At 46.5% G+C, this 16,304-nt stretch overlaps 1 protein-coding gene across 1 annotated transcript in view; it reads right to left on the bottom strand.

The window, feature by feature from the left end:
• Positions 1 to 16,304, bottom strand: part of ptk7b (protein tyrosine kinase 7b) — an 82,399-nt gene that overhangs the window by 29,099 nt on the left and 36,996 nt on the right. Inside the window, exon 2 of the mRNA XM_062519713.1 lies at positions 1,475 to 1,771. Coding sequence (XP_062375697.1) covers positions 1,475 to 1,771 — 297 coding nt within the window. The remainder of the gene's footprint in view (positions 1 to 1,474; positions 1,772 to 16,304) is intronic.

Here is a 16,304-nt window from a genome sequence, read left to right as displayed (position 1 = left end):
GGGAGGGTATTTACAGTATGCACCGCTCCAAACGGCTTGGACCGCGCAGCTGTGGGCCTCTGGTCCCCTCTGAAGCTCCAGCATAAGGTATGAGGGCCTTCTGTGGTGAGAGAGGCCCCCAGCCTATCATGGCCAGGGCAGAGCAATTAAGACTGAGGGCTGTGCATTTAAGACGGGTGGCTGGATACCATTCGCTCAGCGTCGTAAGAACTTCTCCTGGGAAGTGCTAGTGTGGGGAGAGACACCCAAAACGTATGTGTTTTGGGTGTGTTGTGACAAAAGTTGTGCAACATAATCCAAACATTTAGGCAAAACTAGCTCATTTAATCATAGACAGGACAGAGCAATTAAGAGTCAGATTTGAGCCTTTAAGTGTGATACTGGGATACCATTTGCTCAGCAGCCATGGAGGTTCTTATGAGTATGGCAGCAAAGCTAGGTGTGCTTTGGGTGTGTTGTGACAACGGTGCAACAAAATCCAACAAAATTTGACGAAACTGACTCATCTTATTACAGCCTGGGCAGAGCAATTAGGAGTGTGGGCTGAGCCTTTAAGTGTGATACTGGGATACCATTCGCTCAGCATCGTAAGAATTTAGCCATGGAGGTGCGTATGAGTCTAGCAGCACAATTAGGGGTGTTTTGGGTGTGTTTGTGTGACAAAATCCAGCCCTTCTACAGAGTCTGCTGGGGGAGGCTTCGGGTTTCACCCAGGATCAGACGTAATTACCCGACACCTCTTCTTCACACGTGTCTGTGACAAGACAAAACTTGCCGGGAGATGTACCGAGCGAACGAGGAAGACATTTCAGGGCCAGAGGGCAGAATGGAACCGAGATACTTTTTCTCCCCGGTTCTGGCATTTGGAGAAATACAAGAGGACCGGTACTGGTTTTGATTACTTGGTGGAGATCAAAGTGCTTAAAGTCTCCCAGACACAAGAAATGCTTGGGACAAAAGCGCGGGGAGTGAGAAACTGTGTTGAAATGAGAGGTAATGGAGGGCCACCGATAATCTAGACGCAAATAATTACATGGCTTCCAGGCAAATTTCACTCCGTGGTAATTTCCACACAAAAGCCTTTTCAGAGGAAGTGGGAGACGAGGTGTGCTGTACAATGTAAAAAAGAAACATGAAAAAGCCACGGTTTCTACCACACGTATTCAGTTACGCTACACGATGAGAACACACTGTCGCCCAAGAGCTGTTAATGCATAAGCAAACACAAGAGCTTCGGTTGCTGTCGATACAGGGAGTAAATAAAAAGCCTGGGCAGAACATGACACTGCTTTATAACCACCATGTACGCAGACCTGGGCTGCGTTTCCCAGATTCGTTAAGAAGCTCCTAAGTGCTAAGAACTTCTTAGGAGCGTTCTTAGAACATTCTTAGAGCGCTCCTAAGAAGTTCTTAGCACTTAAGAGCTTCTTAACAAATCTGGGAAACGCGGCCCTTCTCTTTCCCTCCGACTCACATTTGATGTTGAAGGAGGCGTTGTTGGAGTGGGCTTCCTCTCCCGACGCGGCGTCTAGGGCCACGCACTGGAAGCTGCCGGCGTCCAGGTGACGGTCGACGGCGGTGAACTTGAGATTGTTGCCCTCCTGGAAGCGGCGCTCCGAGTCGAGCACGGGCTCGCCGTTGTGCCGCCAGCTGTAGGCCACGTCGGCCACGCCGCTCACCTCGCAGCGGAGCATGGCGCTGCGCCCGTGCAAAGCATCCTGGGACTTGGGCTCCTTGGAGAAGTAGATGGCGGCCGCCTGGATGCAGAGAACTGAGAGAGAGAGAGAGAGAGAGAGAGAGAGAGAGAGAGAGAGAGAGAGAGAGAGGGAGAGAGAGAGAGGGAGGAAATGGGGGAGAAGACCATTATCGTCTCATTCATTTCATCCCAAAACACAGCAGGCAGTGGTTAAGACTAAAGAGTTAAGAGGTTAACATTTCGGCAAATTTCAGTTCGAAATTGGACGTCGGTTGTTTCAAAGGCTCCGCGGCAGGATCTTGTGTCTAAAGAGACCTTTGTGTTAACTCGCGAGCTATTCAGTGATGCTGCAAAAGCTCCACTGAGGACTTAGGAAAACCTAAAAGACCTAAAAGACTCACAGATGTTTTATCCCATCGAGACCCATCTGACATAATGGCAAATCCAGACCGTGTGCTAGTATGGACTGGCTTTCTCAAACCCGGTTACACTCCTGGGTAGGACTGTCAGATACAAACCAGAGCATACATTATGCATAGTTACACTGACGTCCACCGGGTACGGAGGGATGGGGGTGGTGTGTGTGTGTGTGTGTGTGTGTGTGTGTGTGTGTGTGTTTGTGTGTGTGTGTGTGTGTGTGTGTGTGGGGGGGGGGGTCACATTGGGGGTGCCTGATGACATGCTGTCAGAGGGACTTCTCTCTGTCGGTACTTAATCTCTGATGTGGCAGGGACTGACTGGCTGGCTGGCTGTCCCAGCATGCCTTGAGAACAGAACTTGGCAGAGGTGAGAGGGGTCCCTGGTGAAGGCCAAATGAGGTGAGGAGGAAACTAAAAAAAAAACGCAAGTACACACCAGAGAGTGATGGTTCTGCCAGAAACGACCCTGAAACACTGTAGGCCTCTGTAATGTGTGTGTATATCTCTCTGTGTGTGTTTGTGTGTATGTTTGGGGGGGTCTGTCTGTATTTTACTTTCAAGTCTCCATGGGTTAACCACCACAGCGGATCTTTCAATAGCATTAAATCAAGCCTTCCTTAAGGCCTCTGAGGAGCAGCATTGCTTATACCGCAGTCTCTCAGCATGGCCTTTGAGTTAGAACAGGTGGCTTTATGAACACAGGTAAAGCTTGGACATTCTCTCTCTCTCTCACACACACACACACACATACACACATACACGTAAAGAGAGAGGGGGAGGAGGGTCGTGGGAGTGGAAAGTACAGAACTAACAGAGGTCCTGTTCAGAGGGTACTGCGTCAACCCTTATCAGACATTCATAAGAGGTGACAGGTTCCAGTAAACACTATTTACCTTACACCCCCCCCCCACACACACACACACACACTCCACTGGGACTTAAAATACACCATATCACCAGTTTCAGTGTACAACATGCCAACCGTATTACCCACACACAGCCCCTAACACCACACTACAACACGGCACTCTCAAAAGAGACCATCCATTTCTTCCCTGTTGCTCCACGGTTTTATGTTTGAACTCAGTCGGCTGTTGGTTGCCAGTTGCTGGGGCGCCTTATTTGGTGTATTTGATGTGTGTGTGGGGAGTCTAGCAGACCAAAAGCTACAAACGCCCTCCAAGAAGGGTTCCCGAAAGGGAAGGGGTATTTTTTTTTTATTCTTTTTTAAATGTTTTTTTGAAAATTGTTTTTGGATGCGTTTCCTACAGGCAATGGCAAAAGTAGACTAAGATGAGGGAGGAGGAAATAATTAGGGGATTGCACGAACACAAACATACACATGAAGAAATAGAGAGTGAGAGCGAGGAAAAAAGTAAGGGAGAGGGGGAGAGAGAGAGAGAGAGAGAGATAATCAATAATATTCTGTATTTAAACTGTAAATGGGATTGTGGTTGTGGTGTTTTATGTGGCGATGTATTCCAAAAGCTCTGATGGTGTTATTTTAGGACAAGGACCTTGAGGCTGAATGACGTGACTGTTATTTTACTTTTATTTTAGTATGACAACAGCCCTCAGCAACCCAGCGTTCTCTCCCACTGGACAGACCAGCTCACAATGACTCAATATGCTTAATATTCAACAAATGCTAGCAAGAAAACCACTCTCAATAGCAATTCAGTGCTTGTGTCTCATTACTGAAGGAAGGACGCTGCCTCTTTAGCTGGATTAGCATAACGTTTCTCGCTCAAAGAGACATGTAAGACACTAATGGGAATAGGTGAGCATGAGACAAGCAGAGGAGTTGGGAGAAGAAAGAAAAGACACAGTGTTTCACGTCTAAGGGAAAGCTGCAAAGTCTACGGCACTGTTTAAACACTCGGGGCATGGTGACCTACATCTTACAAACATTCAGTCTCACACACACACACACACACGTGCACACACACACATGAACACAAACCTAGCTGCAAGACTGGATCTCCGAGAGTGGGGGGGGGGGGGGGGGGGGGGGGAATCTGTTACGGCTCTGTTAATACATTCCAGTAGAGACAGGGACCATATGGATCTCAGGACTGCTTGACAAACAAAAGACTCTCTCCTTTAAAGCACTACAACTACAATCGGCTCATTTTCACATGAAAAACCTATGACCTCAAAGTGTCCATCCAGACAGTGCTGAATAATTAACCACTCTGACAAGCCTTTGCAAACAGAAAACAGCCAGGTGTCTCTCAAAGAGGAAGGGGGTCCGCTTCAAACTCACCAAGGCCGGGCCCCGTATTGATCTGCTAGCGCTGTGTGAGCATGCCACGGCAGGGACAGGTCAGCCAAGGATTGTTATCTGCCCAGCTCTCCCCAGAGGGGTAATTGAAAATGTCACTTTGCCTATTGAAATTCAAAGAGGCGTGCACACTCAAACGCAATCTTATGCTAATAGTGTGTATCTACGTCCGGGCGGGGATTAGAGTGTCTTTATGGGGGGGTGGGGGGGGGGGGGCAGACAAAGAAAGGGGTGAGTTTGAGAGAGAGGGAGATGAGATACGCCAGTCTTTCAGACGACACTCTGCCAGCGTATGTGTGTGTGTGTGTGTGTGTGTATGTGTGTGTGTGTGTGACTACCAGAAGGAGGAACAGCTTCACTTGCACATTAGAAGTTGGAGGTGGTGTCTTTGAGTATGTGTGCAAAACATACAGTGAGAGGGGAAAAGACAGAATGTGTGAGTGTGTGTGTGTGTGTGTCTGCACGAGAGTGTGACTATGAGCACATGTCTGTGGGCGAGAGTGAATGTGTCTTTGAGAGTGAGAGACATAGAGAAAGTGAGAAAAGAACGAGGGTAGAGCACGAGGGAGACCTTACGCAATACCAATTAAAAGATGCTGCTATTCTCCCATAAAGAAATCGGTCCTACTCGGGCTATATCCGTCCTTCCTATTGTTTCTTTGTTCCGAGTACTGCATGGTGTAACGTTCTTCCCCTGTAGCCTTGAACCGAAAACGGGCTCCTTTGGTGGGAGTGAAGGTTAGAAAAAGAGTCCTCCAGCTGGCTCTGCCTGTCAGGAGATGAAAGCCGCCTCCTCCACAGACCCCGTGGCCCTCACACACAGATGTTATCTGGGAAGCTGCCTCCATGTCGGGTGGAAAGAGAGCCACAAAGAGGGAGGGGTGGTGTGGGGTGGGGGGGGGGTGGGGGGGGTCACTCAGGGACAGCTCTGGTCCAGACACAGACGAGACGAGACCGACAGGGAGCAGACGCAAGGCAGCGGTGACTCCCCGTGACGCCGCTCGGCCTCGGAGCTGCGTGGGGGTGCGGGCCTGATTACACGGGAGTGAGAGGCAAAGGTCACCTGCGCTACTGACCTAGAACGCAGCGAGACGGGATGAGCAGAGGGCAAGAGGCCAAACCTCAGAAGTCCAGAAAGCCTTCAAAAAGATTGGGATTTAAATGCAGAGGATCCCCCTCTGTGAGGATATAGGTGGGTCCACCATCCATCTCCATTAAAGGACTGTGATGTTTTTATTGCGGGCAACTCACCCCTCTGCCCCGCTCCGTTATCCTGGCCTCATCTTCTTTCTCCACAGGAGAGGGCGGCCCACCTACTATCTCCTATCTGCTAAGAACGATAGTGAAACTGCTCAGCAGTAGCCATGCTGGGTGGGATGGAATTGCAACCTCTAGTTGCATCCCCTAGACAAACAGCACACACTTGTAGTAATGGATTGCATTTCTCCCACTGCCTGCCTTTCATGTGGAGCTGGAATCGATGTTTTTGGCTGTTTTGAAAGGTAGTTGTGTGGTCTACACTCTCATATTGGAACCAATTGCACACGTCTACTTGTTTTTAATCAAGTTTGAAATGGAGTTTCATCATTTCAAACACACTTAAAAAACGAACAAAGTTCAATATATAAAATAAATATGTAAAAAAAATCATTGCATTTGACTCAGGAGAAGCCATGGGATAAGGCACTGTTTTTGTGGAATAATATTAAGTTCACAAGCTCACCTACAGGCTACAGCAGTCAAAATCCCCCATTATAGGTTGCACATTACAGATACATATCATCGATGGTTAATTAGCTGTATTTTTCTGGGTCTAATAATATACGGTTATCACGCAAGTTATGAAGACACAAGAGAACGTCACGCTCACCCATCTGGAGCTTCAGAGTTCAGACGTCGGTTAGTCTGTACTAATATGCTTTAATCAGTCCAGCATACATGAAACATTGAACAGTCTGGCCTACTTTTTTCCCACCACCACGCATTTCTGAGGGATTTAATTATACAGTGGATGGCATAATTGCTGGCGAGGATTCGGCAAGCCATCACTACTTTATCATGACAACGGAGGAGAAAGCCAGAGACAAAAAAAAACAAAAAAAAAAAACGGGGGGACTGAGGGACAGCTCTGCAGGAAAGGGATTGGACTGCCCTCTTTTTTTCACTGTGCAGTGCGACTAATGGATTAAATACGGACCTTTTTTTATTGCTATGCTGATAAAAACGTTGATACTGTATCAAATTGTCTGGACACACATACACGGCTGGCTGGAACTGTAACGGGGGCGTGGAGTCCAACAGTGGCTCCACAAAGAAAGTTAATTAATGGAGTCAGAATCAGTGATCGAGCCCAAGAGATGACGCCATGCGAAAGATTAAAATTCGGGGAACAAAACTTTTGGCTTCTCAATTCGTTTGCGAGTTGAGCGGGAGAGATTGCCAAGCCTTTCAGAAATGACAGTAAAAAATGTACAGTTACCAGTTTTACAGCCATAGCAATTTGGCCACGACTCTTGAGCTCCTGGAGCTGTTCTGGAATTCCTGTCTAACGAGATTAGCATTCCACTGAACCATAGGCCTGAGAAGAGGGGAACAGCAGCACATTTATAGTCCATGGAGAGGAGAGGAGAGGAGAGAAGAGGAGAGGAGAGGAGAGGAGAGATGAGGCAGGGACATTTAACTACAAATTATGGAAAATTCTACCCTAGACAGCCATAGCAATCTGTGTAAGCGCTTCAGCAATGCGCTTCGTCCTGAAATACATTCACTTAGAAAAGTGAACACGGGAAGTACACTTCAGCTAAAAATACAGGACGTTGTTTTACCTATGCCATAGAATTAAGGCATTTTTACCATTCTATATGCAACTACACTAAGACACTATACGAGAAGGTATTGACTGAGAATCTAGTAGAGGTGGGCAATCATAATAACTATCCTCCATAGTTTACTGCCTCTCCCTGCCATGTCTGTCTGACAGACTACTCCTCCAGGTGCTGGATTTCTTGAAAGCTAATAGGGCTTTTCCCCCCCCCCTCTACGGTCTGAATTGTTATTTCACTTCACACCACTGACAGTCTGGAGGAGGGTAGACAGGGGTGTGAGGCTTCCAGAGGAGCCCTCGAAACTTCTGCACGGCAAACCACAACACAGCCGCATAACAAGAAGCTTCTCCAGAGGTGCGTCAACACCCTTTCACCCCAGCATGTGTGGCTAGGGAAACAGTAAGGGAGGGCTGTGTCTGTGAAACAGGCCGACATTGGAGGAAAGAAAGAGAGAGAGAGAGAGACGCAAGAAAGAGAAAGAAGGAAAGGAAGAAAGACAAGAGGCAAAAAGAGAGAGATGGCGAATAAGATTGAGTGAGGGGTCATGGTGTGTGAGTGCTAGAGCGAAAGAGTGGGGCAATCCAAGATGTGTGAAAGCTGTTGTGTGTGACTACATGTTTTGTTTGAGTGTGTGTATGTGTGTGTGTGTGTGTGCATGCTGTGCGCGTGTGCATGTGTGTGTGTGTGTGTGTGTGTGTGTGTGTGTGTGTGTTTTCAAACTACCCATAGGATGTAAATAGCCTGTTGTTGCCCACGGCTAATCACCCTCATTCAGGGCCAGTCTCCTGCAGAGAACTCCAGACATTCCCTGCTCTGATGGAAAGATGGCTGCTATGCACCGAGACGCACAAGGGGCGCCATGTGAATAGAGCAAAAAAAAACAAAACAACACTACACAAGTCAAGAAAAAAAAAACACCACCATTCTGTTCTTCTTTCTCCCAGATTGGTTTTGCAGGGCTCCAGCTTTCCACTGGCCGGGCTTCACAAATCCAGGCGTCGTATTTCATAACTGGCCCGGGCCACTGAGTGGATCGGAACACTGTGCTTAGAGTGCTGGCAAGGACCCGCACACACACCCACACACACTCTAGCAGGAGCACAGACACACACACACACACACACACACACACACACACTGTAGCAGGAGCACAGACACACATGCACACACACACACTTGCAGGGAGGGACACTCTGAAAGCCTGTAGATGGGAAAACTCAAAGGGGAAAGATCCAAATCCCCGCGAGGAAACCAGACATACGGCTAACATCAGACAAGACAAATAAAAAAAAAAAGAAAGAAATGTTTGCTTTGCTTTTTACAGCATCCAAAAAAACAAATGGCAGGGGCAATAAAGCAGATTATAGGCATGTAGCCGTTTTTATGTAGCGTAATCGAGAGAAAACACATGAGGTCATATAAAGTCTGCCGCTGTTACACGATCCGCTTTAAGTCCAACACGGGCCGAGACGTCGGGGGAGATGAGGTGATAATGTGACGGTTGAAATCGTAGAGCCCCAAAAGAAAACACATGCGGCGGCACCACAGTCTGGGCACGTCAAAATTAGACAAACAATCGGAGGCCTGTGGGGCCGGGCGCAAAGGCACAGGCCAATCAGACCATCTCTAAAGGGAGAGCTGAACCTTTCTCAGTGCGTGTGCATAGTGTATCAAGAACACATCTAAAATACAAACATAAAAAGGTTTGATAAATAAATCAAATAACGTATAAGCCTACTGGTTAGGTGACATCTTGTACTTCTTAAAAGGTCATGTAGAGTCACCCTTGGAGCTTTTATAAAGCAATTTATACACGCCGGAAAAAAAATCAATACCTCATCTACAGAAATCAGCTAAGAGCCATAATCAAACAGTCGCTTGAACTGCTTTGTAAATTAGAAGCTGGAGCTATGACCATAGAAACCAAATTGCCATTACAGAGCAATCAGACATCACAAGGCTAGCAGACCAACCCTTTCTGGCCAACCGTGGACCGGCGACAGCCTCCGCACGAGAGGAAATGTATGGAGCAGCAACTATGTCATCTCTGGTGCGACATTCCATTTTCAGAGTTTAACTGGTTTCAAATGCTTTCGACAATTACTCTCAGTGGTAACGTGAGTAAGGAGCAGAAAACGTAATGGATTGACTGGGCAGGACATTCCACTGTGCACAGTGCAGCTATTTATCATTCTCTGTTGAAATGATAGAAAGGTATGCCCTACATACCGGGGGAAATACACACTGAAATGAAAATGTTCCTTACAAGTAACAGTTTTGACACCATCTGACTGCCTTTAGCATTTTCAATAACTGACTACTCAGTCAGCACTCAAGAATACAGTTCATTTCACAAATTTCAGTCCTATCCTTGTTTCGGTGACATTATGATCCCAAATCCTCTATAATGACTCACTCTTTCACAGGCACCAGACATTTAATGATAGCTTTCCTTGGCTATGTCAGCTCTTGGTCAAAAGAGAATGTCCAGTTCCTACCGGACTGACACTGTTCTCGGGACTGGTTTGATGAGAAGTGCGGATTAAAATAATATTTGTATAACATACAACAGTGCGTGCGATCCTATGTATACTTTCAGCTGCTTTGATATGTACCAGACATCTCTATAAGAGTGACCAGAAATGATATACCACCTGTATACAGATCTAGTGCTCAACATTGGATTTATTGTTCCATTAAAAACATCTATAACAAGGACAACTAAAATGTCAAAACTCATTGTGCGAGCCTATATAATCTCAGAGTGCTTTCTGCTTTGCCTTTATTTAAGCATTATTATGCACACCTCCTCGTCAAATTCAATAGCGGCTCTGTTCCATAAATAGGCACTACATGGAGGGCCTGGGCTCTCAGATTGTGCACTGTGGAATGAAAAGTGCTGGTAGCGACTCATTACAATAACACCGCCGCTGAGATCATCATCAATTTGCTCCCACACCTCGTCGTGGCTTTGTCGCCAAGCGGCTAGAGCCACTCAGCCCCCCCGAAACCCCAGCCTTATCGCTAGGCAACGTTGACATGGCAACCACCTCCCCCTCGCTCCATCCGCTCTCAATGGGTCCTCGTGGACCACATTGTTAGGACGACAAATTGAAAGAAAGAAAAGAGGAAAGGGAAAGAGCATGAGAGCAAACTTTCACAGGTTTTCAAATTCGAGTGGCCCTCGGAGGGCTTCACATCGTATGAATTTTAAAAAACTGGTGTGAGAAGTGTTTTTTTTTTGCATCTGATGAGCAGTCCAACAGCGTGCCGATTTCCAACCATCCACATCGATGGCATGAATGATGCAATCTTTTGCAGAATGGAACGAGCACAGTGGGTGTTCTCATTACGTTATTATGTTGAAATTCTGAAAAGCCAAACTGCACACAGACATCCGGTTAGAAATCTTTTGATATCGGGCTGCTGGGAATTGAAATCATTTTAGCATCTACCCAGACAAAGCACCTCCTGAAAAGAAATGATCAAACAGTTTTTTTTGTCCAATATCCTGTGCCAAGACTTTCTTCTGCAATAATGAAACACAGAACAACCTTGTCCATTAATAACAGACATTTAGGGAAACTTACAAGCTTCAAAGTCAATAATTTCTCATGTAACATGGCATATTCCATGAGAAAAACACATGTTGCGTTTGCCTGATAATGTGACTATGAAGCATGTTATTGACTAATGCATGTAAGCTAGCCAGGTGGGTACATGATAAATGGTAAATGGACTGCATTATAGCGCTGAGCTCTCAAAGCGCTTTACAGATTAATGCCTCACATTTAGCCATTCACACGCATACACTCACACTAGCTGCCATGCAAGGCAGTTTGGGGCTCAGTGTCTTGATCAAGGAGACCTTGGACAGGTCAGGAGACGGGCTCCAACCAACAAACCTTGAAAATACCGAACGACTCCTCTACTGCTTGAGCCACCACCATCACAGTGATACTTAACATATACTGTACTGTACTGTACTGGCATCCATCAGGATTTAAAGCTTGTAATGGAGGAGACAATAGCAAATGCCATTCCACACAGGCATATTGAAATGATTAGCATGAATGAACATAGATACACACAGACATCCCACACACACACATACACACACACACACACACACACACACACAAACGCACACAAAACCCCCTTACTGACTAACTACAAAGACTACAGCTACAAAGGTGCCTGCTGTAGAATTACCCCCTGTCACTGCTAATTAGCTAGGCATTGTCAGACATGATTCCCGTGGTGAATTGTAATGATAACGGCACGTCAGCGTGGGCAGAGGGTGAGGAGACGCGCACCTAACCATAAATCACATAATAAGCGGGCTGCGTCATGCGCTCAGCTTTAAAGGTGTCTGTGTCTTACATATAAACATACCAAGACACATATACACTATGCCCTCACAAACTCTATCTCAAACATACTCACACGCACACGCACACACACACACACACACACACACACACACACACACACACACAGACAGACACACACACAGGCATGCACAGAGTTTACCTCAGGGTGGGTGCGTGGTTTAATAGGCCACCCAGACGAGTCTATTACGGCTTCATTAGCAAATGACACATCTGGGAAGCGGCCCCCATGGCACTGCTTTAAGGCTGCTTTGCAGCCGGCTCTGATCCAAGATGCCATCAGCAAAGGTTTCCAGAAATGGGGGCACACAAGAGCCGCCTTGTTGAGGCAATTTATAGACACAGTGATGCCTTGTCTTGTTGAACACCTTTGAATTTAGAGTCTGACTGCAATTTGCTGTTGCAGCCTTACATATTACATCGGAATAAGTGAATTAGGTGTTTGTCTAAATCTAAACGTCAAGTCGTACACTTTTTGAGCTAAAATATCTGTGAATCTGAGAGCACCAAAAAACAAGATGTCAAGAAAAGATGTCAACGAAACAACGACCACTCCTTTCTCCAAAGACCATCATTCACCGTGTAAAGGTGTGTGTGTGTGTGTGTGTGTGTCTGTCTGCCTATGTAATCAGCGCTACCTATAACACGAGCGCACCTGGTCACAGGCGCATGACCTGCTGACAGCTTGCCTTCATTCATCCCCTCTCACACACAGCGGGAGGAGAAGAGGGCCGTGAAAGTTTCTGGGGAGAGAGGAGTGATGAGAGGCTCGCGGGGAGGGTGACAGACGGCGAGAAAATAAATGGCGAGAGAGAAAGAGAGAGAGAGAAAAAAACGGAAGGAAGGAAGGAAGGAAGGTAGGTCGGTAGAAAGGGAAAGACATTCAGAGCAGAAGCGGAATGAGAACATTAAAGAATGGTGTGTCATAAAAGACAGAACAAGGACAAAGGAATGGAGGGAAACGTGATGAGGACTGACAAAAAAAGGAGGGAACCACCAGGAGGGCAGAGAGAGGAGGGCAGAGCGGTGGTAGAATAAGGCAGGAGAGCACAAGGGGCTTAAAAGGTGGGGGCTGGGATAAGAGGCAAAGGGGGAAAAAAACTTGTCACGACACACTGCATATGTGACCGTGATTTGGTCCCTTTCCCTCCCCTCTCTTCAGACTGATGGGGCAGAAGGAAGGCTTTATTCATTTATCTTTCATCGCAGAGGGGAATTCAGCCAGCAGTCACAGGCGGCTTTCCAACAGCTGTTCATTCAGCCACTGGTAAGATACGCTGCCACGATTATGAGATTACATTAAATAAAACGGCATGATTGACTCGTGCTCAGAGTTTGAATCGGAATGGCTGACTCCGGCTGACTGTTTTTTTTCTCTTACTCTTAAAACTGTGTGGTCATTGTCTTTGGACAGTTTTGGGCATTCGTCCAACAGTCCTGCTGTGTTAAGGCAAAGCACAACCAACCCTTCCTTTCTAGTTTAAATGAGACCATTGTGTTCAGGGTTTTATATCTCCGATGGAGTGTGGCTCCGTTTACAGACTGAAACAGATGATAATGTGTGCAACATTCAAACCAAATGGATGAAAGGGGAAAAAAAACAAGCAAAAAAACATACTCGTCACTGAGATAAAACAGAGCTGACAGAAACATGAGCTTTAAACTTTTTAAGGCTCAAATGATGAGAGGGTCTTTTTTTTTTTTTTCCAGAGATGAGATCCAAGAAAAGGCTGAAAATAGTGGGCTGGGATCATATAAAACAGCACACCTCAGCAGTTTATGGCTGGACTTAACGACAGTATCCAAAGAGCACTAATGAATTCTGCAGACCGAGGGGTTGGGACTGTGTGAAACGAAAGCGTAGAAAGAGGGAGCCAATCACAGTGAGCTCTCGCTACTGACATATGGTGGGATAAACACGCTGATGGAAGTGATAAGATGAGCAACGAAGCCAGCTCACGGATTTGGGCAGAAAAACATCAACCTCACAGTTACTAAGAACTTATCAAAGCACAGCAAATGTGTGTGTGTGTGGAGTAGGGAGAGAGAGAGTTGATGCAAGGGGGTGAAATGATGCACAAAGCATGAGACGGTAAAAAAAAAAAAACAGTTCAGAGATTTATGCCAATGCTTCAAATGGTCAACAACGATACTTTTTCCCCCCCAAACGTGATTATAACTCATTTTTTACTCCCATCACGGGAGACAGAGATCTCAGTTGCTCATTCTGAAGCAGAGTGAGCTTTGATGGCTTGTTGCTAGAGTACACTGCGGTATGCAGAAAACATATTCTTACTAAAAATGCACTTCTTCCTGGTGAAAGCAGCCAAGGAAGCAAGGAAGCAAGCAAGACAGAGAGAGAGAGAAAGAAAGAAAGAAAGAAAGAGGGAAAGAGAGTGGGGAGAAAATGAGAAGGAGAAATCAGCTCGTGCCCCACTGAGACACTGAATCCTTCATTTCCTGTGCTCTGCTGGCAGCTGTTGCCGTGCGTCTCCGAGGGCTCTCTCTCTGGAAAGGGGAGTGCGCGTTCGCTCGGTTTGTGCTTTTTTTCGGGTCCCGCTGTCGGAAGACCTGCTACACGCATTACTGTTAACTCCATGTGATTTAATTACAGGCCGGGGAGCGGCGGAGATCTACAGGGAGGAAAGGTGGCCGACAGGCGAGCGCTCAGATCTCTCCCGAAAAGCGCTCGCCCAGACCGGGAGAGCGGAGACACCGGAGCTCCCGAAGAGATAACGGGACCCTTCCTGTTACCCTGACCTCCTGGCCATTTTTACCAGCCACTGTCAGCACATCCATAATGTATATTGCAGCACGTTTGTTTTACTGTCTGCTGTGGAGGCTAAGTAAAAGCACTACTGGTGAAGACGACAGGACGTCGGATAAGGGCTCAGCCAGTCAGTCAGTCAGTCGGCGAGCTCTACGCATGATGTATGCAAACCACTTTCAGGGCCCCTCATAACCCCCATAATTCTCCTGTTACGCTGGTGAGGGAGACGTCTGGTCTGCAGGGAGATATGGGGGTAAAGGTGGAGCAGCAGGAGGGGGAGAAGGAGGGGCAGTAGAAGGCGGTGGGGGGGTAGTTTGCAGAGGAAGGAGGGCTCATTGCAGATGCGTCCAGGCGTACTCCATGTCTGGTCCCGGGCCAATTATGGATTCCCTTCCCCGACCTGTAAGGGCCTCTGGGGGAAAATATGCCTGACGTTATGCTAATGGCATAAGTGCCTCAACCAGTGCATAATGTCATCTTCACTCACCTGCCACTGCCTCAACATGAAACACAGCTGAAGGTTTCAGAAATAGGAGGCTTAACCCCACAACCTAAAATCTACCTTACCTATCAGCCTAAAATCTACTTTACCTAGCAATCTAAAATCGACCTTACCCATCAATCTAATATCTACCTTGCCTATCAACCTAAAATCTACTTTACCTATACCAATCTAAAATCTACCTTACCTACCAACATAAAATCTACCTTACCTACCAATCTAAAATCTAGCTCCAACTCAGTGGAGTTCCACTGGCCACGCGGTTCACAGAAATATGGAGGACAGAAACATTCACTGGAGGCAACATCTCTGAAAACAGCCACTTAAGCTAGATAGATTCAGATGGCCAAGAGCCTTGAGGGCAGTGTAAGAAACAAACACATTCTTCCCAGTGTACACAAATCGTTGAGCGAGGAGAATAAAGAGGCCATTTTGTTTATCGTTTGTGCATTTCAGCTATTTTCACAAAAAAAGAGGAGTGAAACCAAAACACAGACATAAGCGCAGTCCAAGTGGGTAGGGATCTTGGCAGGGGGGTGGCTCCCTGAATCCTACTCACCAAATAAAAGAAAATTGCAGGCCAGGCGGGCGGCTTCCAGTTAATGCAGCGGTGAAGAAAGGCCCCGATTCCAAGAAGCTCGGCCGGGGAACAGAATGGCCATCAATCAACGTAATTATCCAGAAAACAGCGCAAAAAACACCGAAAGTGTACGCAAGAATGTAGTACCAGAAACCCAGACAGGAACACTGCTCTTCAGAAGGAAACAGGAGTTTTATCACCAGTATAACCTTCATTGTGCATAAATCGAATTACACCCATGTATTAACTGCAGTGCCCAATAGCCCAATGAATCATCATCAGATCATCATGTTTTTAAAATAACAATGAAGTAAAAACATAAATGTCCACGTGTAGCCCGCTCCCATGTATTGACCTCATAGCTGAAGAATTCTTGTAAAATCAATGCATAAACCTTGGTTAATAGGCGGGGGAATTCGCATGGTAACTGGCTTCTACTGAATGAATAAAAGTAATTGAGGACCACTGGTGATCACTTGCCCTTGGGCTTATTACGCACATATACAGTTGGACACCATGAAATGGATCGCACAAACACCTTTTGCAAAGCAGAGTACACAGAGGAGTTCATTAGGACAATTATGACGACAGAATAATGCTTGTTAAAGGCCCAGGCCAGGCCACTGTTTGGTGTGACGACAATAAACTGTTGGGCTAAAACTGACACACAGGAGCACTGTTGCATTGCTGCCACACAAATGAGGAGTGACATTGTGCAGTCTCCATTGTGCATGACTGATTGAGTGTGTAACGTCTCTCCCTAGCCTGACGCTATGCTGGGCTTTAGTTTTCGCCCAAAAACAGATTCTAATTAGTGTACATTAACCATTAATTACA

The sequence above is a fragment of the Sardina pilchardus genome, chromosome 18 (assembly GCF_963854185.1).
Source record: "Sardina pilchardus chromosome 18, fSarPil1.1, whole genome shotgun sequence".
In the NCBI taxonomy this organism is placed as follows: Eukaryota; Metazoa; Chordata; class Actinopteri; order Clupeiformes; family Clupeidae; genus Sardina; species Sardina pilchardus.
This window is presented reverse-complemented; position numbering and strand designations above follow the sequence as displayed.